General features: G+C 44.0%; 1 protein-coding gene across 1 annotated transcript in view; it reads right to left on the bottom strand.

Moving 5' to 3' along the window:
• Positions 1-10,115, bottom strand: part of ABCA12 (ATP binding cassette subfamily A member 12) — a 92,365-nt gene that overhangs the window by 67,327 nt on the left and 14,923 nt on the right. Inside the window, exons 3-4 of the mRNA XM_009285127.2 lie at positions 3,406-3,553; positions 650-738 (exon numbers count right to left, since the gene is read on the bottom strand). Coding sequence (XP_009283402.2) covers positions 650-738; positions 3,406-3,553 — 237 coding nt within the window. The remainder of the gene's footprint in view (positions 1-649; positions 739-3,405; positions 3,554-10,115) is intronic.

Here is a 10,115-nt window from a genome sequence, read left to right as displayed (position 1 = left end):
TGGCAGGAATGTTCATGGGAACAGTGAATGGCTGGAGCAGAACAGTCACAGAATGCAAATCCGTAATCATTCATTTGACTGTGAGCTCCCTGGAGAAAGGACTATCCATCATGATGGCTTGTGGATAGTACTAGCCATTACCATCAATAAATAATAATTGTAATGATTTTATAGAAAATTTAAGTCCGAAAGTTCCTTCAGGAAAGAGAATCACATCAGAGGAGAAGATCACCAACAATAAATATCCACTGTGGCACAGAAGAAGACTTATTTGCTGGATAACTGAATAAGAAATACATCTGAAAAAAATCATAAGCTGTTTATGGACAATTTGTGGGCAGTAAAATGGCAATATTCCATAAATGGCCAGGTCTTTAATTAATGTCCAAACAGTCTGTGATCTTGCATTGCTCCTGTGAAGCGCAACAATTTAATCCTGGTTTCTTGGCCAAATTCTAAAAGTCTTTTCTACAGACAGTTACTTGTAATTATTCCCAAGAATTTACACTAATGTCATGGCCATGGTCATGTGCCTATATAGAACACATTAATCATTTCAGCAGTGCTCTGAGAATTGCATCTCTGTCCAGAGAGCTTCAAAAGATCAGCCTTTAAAGACCAGAACTTTACACAGCAGTCAATAACCTACCCAGTGAAGCATTCCTGCTTTTAGGAACCTCTGCACTCCATGGTGATGGATGGTTGTCCTTGGCCACACTGGATGAGCTCCTCCGCTTACTGGGGGAAGGAAGAAAAAAAAAAAGAAGAAAAAAAAAAGACGACACCTGTAACAACTCATAGAGTTTCTTATGATTAAGCTTACACTTAACTACCGCGTGAATCAGAATGGGTCTATAGCTGGATTTCATGGCAGGTGTGTTGAAACCTGCGTTGTGCAAAAGTCTTGTTCCTTCTAGGAGCCTGGCGTGTATTTTGGGGAAGCACACTGCAGTGCTCTCAGACACGAAATAGATGGAGGGGACCGCATTCATGCCTGCTCTGCAGGGACACCAAGGACAGGCAAGGCTTGACATATATATTTGGTCTAATCTTAAAAAATGCCCACTTCTGGAAAGAAGGCCTCATTGTATCAAGTCCTATTCTGTCCTCCACCAATGCCTGCTCAGCAGAAGAAACAGTGCAGAACTTTCATGGCACTGTTAATGACACTCGGACTGAGCAAAGAGGCCTTGATGTAAGCTGGAACAGCTCTATGCTATAACAGCAGCTTGCATGCCCCTACCACAAAATCCTTCAAGACACCAGGACCTTACTTCATCCCTCCCAAACATTTCACTACAGGGGAAAAGAAAGGGTGGAAGATGTTGGTGCTGAGCTCACTTTTTGTACTTAGTTCCCTCTTACTAAGGGAAATCTCAAGCGACCATGTCTTGCGCACCTTGGTAAATGCTTCTAAGGAACAGAATCAAAGATGAGAACCTTGCCCATTTTCTCTGCTAGCCACTGTAAGACACACAGTTTTAGGGCAAGTTATAAAACAGTCTAATAAGAGCTTCACTGAGTTGCACAATGGGAGGGGAAAAAAACCAGTCTGGATTAGCTGAATACTACAAACTCTAGATTACACAATAATATATCCAGACAGCGAAGGGTCACAGCTCAAAGACTTCACCTTCGTGACAAACTCACCCATGGTGATTCCACTCCTGAGGCAGAGCTGCATCTATTCATGCCGGCTTCTGGAGCTTTCCCCTACCCAGTCAACCTTCTGGTGAGGTTTTATGTACGTATGTACATACATACAGGATTCTGCTGTATCCTGCTAGGTTTGCTGTGACTACTTAATAGCTGGTTGGTTTTTTTCCTTGCAGAATACAATATATTTCCAAAGCTGACATTGACCACAGAAGGGTAGGTATACCCACATAGTTGCGTGATACTTCACATAGCCAACTTTTAGCATCAATAGTGGTCAAGATGCTTATTAACGACTCATGTGACTTGAGCTATAGTTTGGCCAAATCCTTTGATTTTCAGTTGGCAGGAAAAAACAGTTATTTCCTAAACAGCTGTACAGAAACCAAAAAACAGAAAGCAAGGAGGATTTGTAGCTATTGAAACCCATGGAAGACCTCCAGCTTTGGCACTTGAAGTTCCCATTTCTTCATTTCAATACCCCAAATTAACCATTGTTTAACATGCCCAGGGAAAAACAATGACACTGAGGAAACAAGCGAAGAGCTGTGAATCCAGGCATCCAGTCTCTGTGCCGCTCTGCCCTCTTCTGCTGTGTGACCTTGAATTTAATTAGGATTCACCTTGTGTAACTTCAGTCATCCACATACTTAGTCATCCAGACTCCTTCTAACCAATGGAGAGATCCTGACCATTGACTTGGCCTGGGAAATGCCAGTCCCTTTGCACTAAGGATCCTTCAGGAGCCACTGACCCCAGGATCCCCTATCCTGCCTGATGGGCTCTCTGCTGGAAAGCACGGGGCCCACCTTAGCTCTTCAGACACTCCAGCTCTGGCCAAGGGGGATTTTGAGGCTCTGACATAGCCACTATGGAGCAGCCTCTAACCTGAAAGCAAAGATGAGCAACCAGGGACCTTGTATGCAAGATGCCCGGATTTTCAGCTCTCCATTAACCAGCCAGGCCTCAAGAGTAGCATGTTCCCCAGGGGTGTGTCAGAACTGGGCAGCCAAGGTGGAGAAACAACCCTGGCTGGCATGTCTCAAAGCAAATGCTACTTGGCTTCAACTGGAACGTCAATGAAATTGAAATGCCTCCACTGAACATTTCAATTTCAACAAACCAACATTCCAACAAAACATGCCCAGCCAGCTCCACGCTGCAAGTCTACGTGCTTTTGTGGGCAAATATTGTTTCTTCATTTTCATTTGTTTCCCGATATGTTTGATGACTTGCAGAACGGACACCCATTCTGGCTGGCACCTGGAGGATCTACTGGAAGAGCAGTCACTCCAGAACAAGTGTACCTCAAACTAGAGCTGTTGGGGAACATTTGCCACTTCCACCCAAAGCATCCTGAACCAATCACTACAGTGGCAGATCAGCACACTGGGCTGCTCTTGATACAAATCTTATCCACTGACACCCTGTAGGACCTGACCCACAATCATGCAAAAAAAGTTTCTTTGCTCTGACCTGGGTGAGCAGAAGCACTTTTCTCAGGGACTAAAATTCTCTTCTACTATCAAGCCTGGATCAATTTACACATTACTGATAGTTGTCCCTAACATGAACATTTTTAAATGTCCCATGTTGCAGCCTATATTCTCATTTCTAAGTGTTCAGATATCTGAGATATATCTGCTGTGGACACACTTACACATACACACACGCATGGCTGCTCCCTCCACCTCAAAGCAAGTTTTGCTTTACAGCTTGTAACACCCAGATATATTCAGATTCCCTTACAGTCTGAGAGATGAGATGTCATTAAGTCTTGGCAGCAGATCTTCTGGTGTGTATGGTGTGCCTTTACATCTGGCATCTGAATCACACAGCACGGTTTGCAGGAACGGGAAGAAGCCTGCACTAGGAAGGTTTCGGGGTGCAAGATAACCTGGAGAAAGGAGAAGGAAAAAAAATGCCATTATTATGATGTGGACATGCACTTTTTTGCCACGTGTTTCTATCAGTATGTGCTATTTTCTCTTCCCAAACCATGGGCTTGATTCTTAGTTTCACTGAGGGTCTTTTACTCCACCCTGGCAGCACTATCTGCCAAATCCCACTAGAAGCCCCTCCTCAACACTGACAAAGCCATGAGAGGCTATTTAATAGGAAAAAGAGTCAAGCTATTTGTTTATAAGATACCTGTCGGTCCCAAAGCAACTGCAGATTTCCCCCTTCCGCTCCAAAATGCAAGAAACAGGCAAGAAATTACAAAAGCACCCTAGGTTTATGATATCTTAATTCTGCCTTTAAAAAATTAAATAAAATAAAAGCAGGCACATGGCCAGAGTAACCTGAAGCACCCATAAAAGCATATTCTCCAAGGCTTGGTTGGATCAGTTCCTATGCAATGCCACAAGTTTCAGTTTCAAGCCAGGTTGTTAAAACAGGGCTCTGTCTCAGCTTTTGCCACAGGAAGGGGCAACAGATCCAGGACCAGACAACCTCCTTTGCTTTTTGTGCAAACCTGCCCAGGGAAGGGAGAGGAGCAATCTATCACCACCACCTCCTCCGTGTCTCCTGCCATCTCAGAGCAGCTCCCGTACCATCTGCTTGGTGACCTGTGATGCTGGCACCCAGCGCTGAGGGGTGAGATGTATGTCCCTGTCTCCCATTTCTGCAAACACAGAGTGGACCTGAACAATTAGAGACTTTAGTATTTTATGTGCCACTTGCCCCGTGCTGCTTACTGCCAGCCCACAGAGTTCACTGGCTGCTTTTCCTCTCACTGACAAACACTCTAATAAATCTCAAAACTCTTTTGCTCAATCACAGCAACATATTATTTAAAATAATCATTTGGAAAATTCCCTGGCAAAGGACATCATTGCTATTATTTCTACTATGGAAAGGAGCCAGATTTACAAAAGGCCCCCAGGCAGGCTTGTGGTAATTGATTACCTTGTTCTTTAGTCTCCAAAGACAACCTGTGACTCTTGCCCAGGCACAGCTTTATCTCTAACCCCTCCAACAAGGACACTGTACTACATTTGTACTACATTTATTAATTATAGCGGTGGTCAAAAAACAGACATTTCCAAAGGGGACGGCAGTGCTAGGTGGAGTACATGGCTGTCAGTCTCCTTGAAGGAGACTGAGCTTTCCTGAGCTTTTCCTCAGTTGGTCTCAGCCCATGAGTGTGCACTGCATTTTTGGGTCAAAATGTAAAAGCTCATGTTTTAGCATGGGAGTTGCTGCTGCTTCGGGCCAGATAGCTACTGGCACAGAGGACTGCTGAGACCTGCAGAGTCAAAGGCACCCATTCTGAGTGTAGTGATTCTCTTGTATACCTCAGCAGAGAACTGCCCTAGAACTGCCCTAGAAAATTAAAGGAGATACCCTGCCAGAGGAGGAGGCTAGAGCTCTACCTGCTGTGGGAAGCTCCCCTGACATTCACTGCATCCTCCAGGCCACAGGGAGTTACATGGCAGGCTGAGCCAGCTTCCAGTAATCACAGAGCACCAAGGAGAGTAAAAGCTCTCTCTTGTCCCTACAGGCAAGTCCTTCTGGTGTTGGGGCTAAAGGACCAAACATACGCCACTCTAAAGGTTTTGAAGTATAATTAAGTCTGCTGCCCATGAGGGAAACTTTAGAGTAGGGCACTTTAATCTGGAAGCATCTTTGTGTGAATATCCCCTGCCATGTCTGGGACATTTGCCCTTTGAGATCACCAGTTACAACCCTGCAAAATGGCATTTGCACACACTGGCATTTTTCTCTCATCTTCCTTCTGATCTCCTGCACCCTCATTCCTATGCAGGAAATTGACTCACACCCCAGTCCAAAAATGCACACCACAGACCTCACTTTATCAGTGTCTCTACCAAAATGCTGCTTCAAAGACCTGGGAAGCCATGAGGTTCAGGATGGAGAGCATAACCACAATGAAGTGAGACAGGTAAGAGCTAGGAGGGAAACAGCTACACCCTCCACAGCCATCCGCATCTACCAACGACAACCAGGGCCAGGAACTAAGCTCATGTCTCTTAGGAGACCTCGAGCAGCTAAACCTGTGTAACTCCTAACTGGACAGCAGAGTGGGGAACGCAAGGATAGGGCGGGGAGCTTGGGAAGCCCTGTTCTTCTCTGGAGAGATGCGAGATGTTTACAGAGACAATTAAGCAAGAGATCCTGCTGAATTCAGAGCAGGAGAAGACACTTCCTTAAGATATAAATAGCAATAACAAATTTTAAAATTGGACTCAAAGGTGGTACACTTTGAACTAATTGGACAATTAAACAATCAGTTGCTGTATCACAAGCAAGGTGTACAGTGTAAGAACAAGGTGGTGATATCAGCTCTTTCTTTTCTTTTCCTTTGAAACAGCAGCCTGAAAAATAGAAAGACAGGAATTCGTGACCTGAAGTTTGCAAGTGCTGCTACTCGTGGTGGTGGCACGATGCCTGTGAAGACATCACTGGCCCAATGAGATTGAGGTATTCAGTGAGGTTCTGCCAACTCCCATCAGATGTTGAGCAGTTTGCTGGCACCTGGTTACAACCATGGGGCCTGATCCATCACTGAGTCACTGCAGGCGTGAACTGGTGTAACCGCATGATGTTCTTGGTACAAAAGCGGTGGAGATGCCAGAGAGGACTTTTCTGGAAGAGGCCTGGACTCTAATAGCAGTTAGAGAACTAGGGAAGTTTTTCAAGAAAGACCACGACACAGAAAAATCTGAAATGTCTGGGCCAAATTCCCATTTGGTGCAAGTTAGACCTATGCTGGTTCTTAACCCTGAGTATCTAGCACAACCGTGCTCTGTGTCAAGCACGCAAATAGCACTCAGGCTTCTACATCAGAATGAAATGAGTTGTTACGTTGGCTCTGCTGCCTGCATTGATGAGATCTCCACCAACTCCAAAGAAAGTTTAAAGACCTGGTTCAGATGCAGGCACCCCTTCCACAGACACCTAGCGCTGGGAGATGAATCCCACCCTTGCTTTCTCGCGTGGTAAGCCGATGGTGCTGAAGAAGCTACACCGTGCACACTGCCTTCTTTACGCACTGGCCCCACCAAGCCAAGAACAGGGTGGCCAGGCTGGTGTGACAGGTCTGTCCTTCAGGGGCCACAGAGGCCAACAGCTTAATTTAACAGAAGCTGAGCAGCGCAGCCACAGGAAGCTCAGCTTCTGACTATGCTGTCTCTGGCTGCTGTGCCTGAGATCAGAGCCAGAGCACAAGGCACCATGCAGGAAGCACGGCTGACTTGGGAGTCCAAGCCGCAGACATAGCGTAGCCTCAGAGCTCTTTCCTGTAACTCCCTCTCACCCTGCAAAGGAGGGAATTTACTGATAAGGCGAGTCAAGAGATAAATGTGCTCCCTGCTCCATCCTCCCACCCTCCATCCACTTGCTCGTGATAAGGAGACATGACTCCACAGAGCCACACAGGCTGCTCTGCCCACACATACAAATTCATTACCTGTGTCAGCCCGTATGCCACTGCAAGGACAGCCAGGAAGGAAGCTGGCTCCTGACTCCCTTCGATGCTTCAGGAGACGTTCGTAACTACCTGTCCCTCCCTTGGCTGAGATTTATCCAGCACATCAACTACATTATCACACGACATAAGCACTAGCTATGAAACATTACTGAAGGAAAGTTGTAAACACACTTCAAATTTTAAAGGACAGTGTTTTGATGGGGATAGTTTTGCAATCTGAAACATAACACTTATCACCATTAGTGACTTTTGCAGTATTTCTACTGTTAGGAATCCCTTCAGTCTTCCACATGCTGCAGAAGAGAGCTCCTTCTCCCACCGAAGTCTATGGCAATGCTATATCCAAGGAATATGGATTTCGCTAGCCCTGTAGTCCCCAACTTTATAATGCCATGTCAGACAATACAGCAGATCCACAACACATGACATCATTTTTCATTCTCCCCACTGCCGTTAGTTTTAAACCTTTTGATTTCCTAAAACTACAGTTACCTTTGGAGTGTCTCACTACACTGCCTATGAGCCAAGACGGAGAGATCACTGCACCCACTGCCGCCCCATGTCTGAGCTGAAAGTCACTAGCACATTTCTTGTCAAATTGACTTGTCTGCAGCCAAAATCTGAGCCCAGAGCAGTATCATGTTAGTAAAGACTGATTTCTGGGTTTGCCAGCAGTAGAATCCCAAGCGCACAGGCTTTTGCTGTATCCTCTCACTAAGAGCTTTGATTTTCTGTCACCATTGATAGAAGGGCACCAAATCTGAAGAAAACAAGACAGGCATCCCAAAGGGCAGAAGAGGCCAAGGGCTCAGCGTGGGCTGAGCTGGTTCTCCCTGCTCAGTAGCATCTAGCCAGGCCAGCTACATCTCCAAGAGCTGAAAAGAAATAAGGCATGCACAGCAGTAATAATAAACACAAGATACCTATAATGAATATATGCAAGCCACTGGAAATTCTGGCATTTCCACATTTGCTTTCATTCAGAATAAAATGAAGAAAATTATTTTCTCTTACTTCCCTGAATGTTGTAAATTCCAACATACTTCCCTTCAACATGAGCGAAACATTTTGTTTTCTTCAGGTAAAGGTGCTTGGTGTAATAACAATGAAAAATGTCAGGGTAATAATAAATGTCATACAAGAAGGATGAAAATTACTATTTCACTACAATCTATAAGATTAATTGAAATTGACTGAAATGTTTAAATCTAAATGGACCTTGTTTTACGTTGCCACATTGATTTTGCTGCTTTCATCACACTGAGGTTTCACGTATTTGCACTAGCTAAGTCCAACCATTCATTTCAAGAAATTGGGCGTTTCAGCAGACTGCAGGCACAGCACCATGAACACAGCCCCTGATGTCACCCCCTTCAGCCTGAGGCAGTGGGGCTGCCTGCTCCAAAGGAGGTAAGTGCTGGGAAGATAGCAGACATTATTATCCACACCAGAGCAAAGGAAAGTAAGTAAGTAGTATATTCAAGTTATCAATTCTTGTGTTTATTATTATTATTACTGCTGTGCATGAAACAAGGGTATAAAGATAAGACCATGTCCACATTCAGTACAGGTTACACTCTGGTTTACATCAGCCAGCGGTCTCTCTTACAAACCAGCAACCAGCTCACTCAATGTGCAAAGTACCTTCCTTTCCCTCAGTTCCCCAGTCTCAGCTCTGCTACTCTGATAGACGCTAACTGTATTGCGGACCCATGATTTGAACATGCAAATCCCCTTAAATATAATGGAGCTACACAGACCATATCTTTTGCTTTCAAAATATCACCCATGCATTCCTTCTCGCCTTTCTGCCCACACTATATTTCAGGTTTCAAGGTTTCCTACCTAGCTCTGCCATCCATCCTGCAAAAACAGACAAAATGTATATTCCATTTCGTTCATATCAAAGATACGGGATTTCCATTATGAATGGCTACTTCTTAAATAAATTTGGGTACGTTAACTGTATTTTCTTCCTCTTTTACCATTAATTTAAAAAAGCATGCTGAGTTTTTCTGTTTTCTACCCACCCATAGTTCAGTGTTGTATCACTACCCCTCCTTGGGCATGAAAAAATTCTCTTGGCTTCAGATTTCACACACTCTGATTCTACATATACCTTATGCAATTCCTTCCATAGTTCATAAAAAAAATCCAGGCAAGTCTCAACTCCCCCCACTGGTGAATTAGAAGCATTAATGAGCAAATGACTTCATTAGGAAGTATTGTGTTTAATTGAAAATGCATTCAATCATTGTTAAATCATTCAAAGAGACTTAGGGACTCTTCAGCAAAGAAAAAGATGGCCAAAAAGTGGTTTGACAGAGAAATAAATAAAATGATGATCAGTAATGAAAAAGGTGAGTAAATCATCATTCATCACAACACAGGGACAAAGAAACACAATGAGATCATGAGGTAGCAGGCAAAAGGGACAGAAAGTACGTTTTTAACGTTGTAGAACTCACTGCCACAGGGTGGTGTATGCTGAAAAGTAGACATTCATTTAAAAAATAATTAGACAAATTCACAAAAACAGATTTGTCAGTGGCTACTAAATATGATCACTTGGATTCAACCCCTTCAGCTTCTGGCTGAAGAAACCTTAAACCTTTGAAGATTTTTCTAGTGGAGGGAACGCTCTGTGCTTTACGTTCCTACACGCTCCCTCAATCACCCCTGAGCAGCAGCAGGGGGTCTAACTCAGAATGGCAATACTGACTGTTTATCAGCTGTGATTTATATTTATCTAAGAAGTCACAAAACATAAAATGAAAATATTTACTGCTATGGTGATCTCCTCCCAACTTTCTAAGCAAAATGTTATTTATGTTACATATGTTATAAATGTTATATTTATGTTATGTTACTTATTATTTATTATAAAAAGCAATTACTTTTTTGCTTCGGTCTTCATTGGCAAGTGCTCGAGCCTCACTGCCCAAACTGCAGAAGGCAAAGGCGAGGACTGGGAGAATGAAGAGCCACCCACTGTGGGAGAAGA

Source organism: Aptenodytes forsteri, unplaced genomic scaffold, assembly GCF_000699145.1.
Source record: "Aptenodytes forsteri isolate BGI_AS27 unplaced genomic scaffold, ASM69914v1 Scaffold264, whole genome shotgun sequence".
Lineage (NCBI taxonomy): Eukaryota > Metazoa > Chordata > Aves > Sphenisciformes > Spheniscidae > Aptenodytes > Aptenodytes forsteri.
Note: the sequence above shows the minus strand (reverse complement) of the source record. Positions and strands in the feature narration are given on the sequence as shown.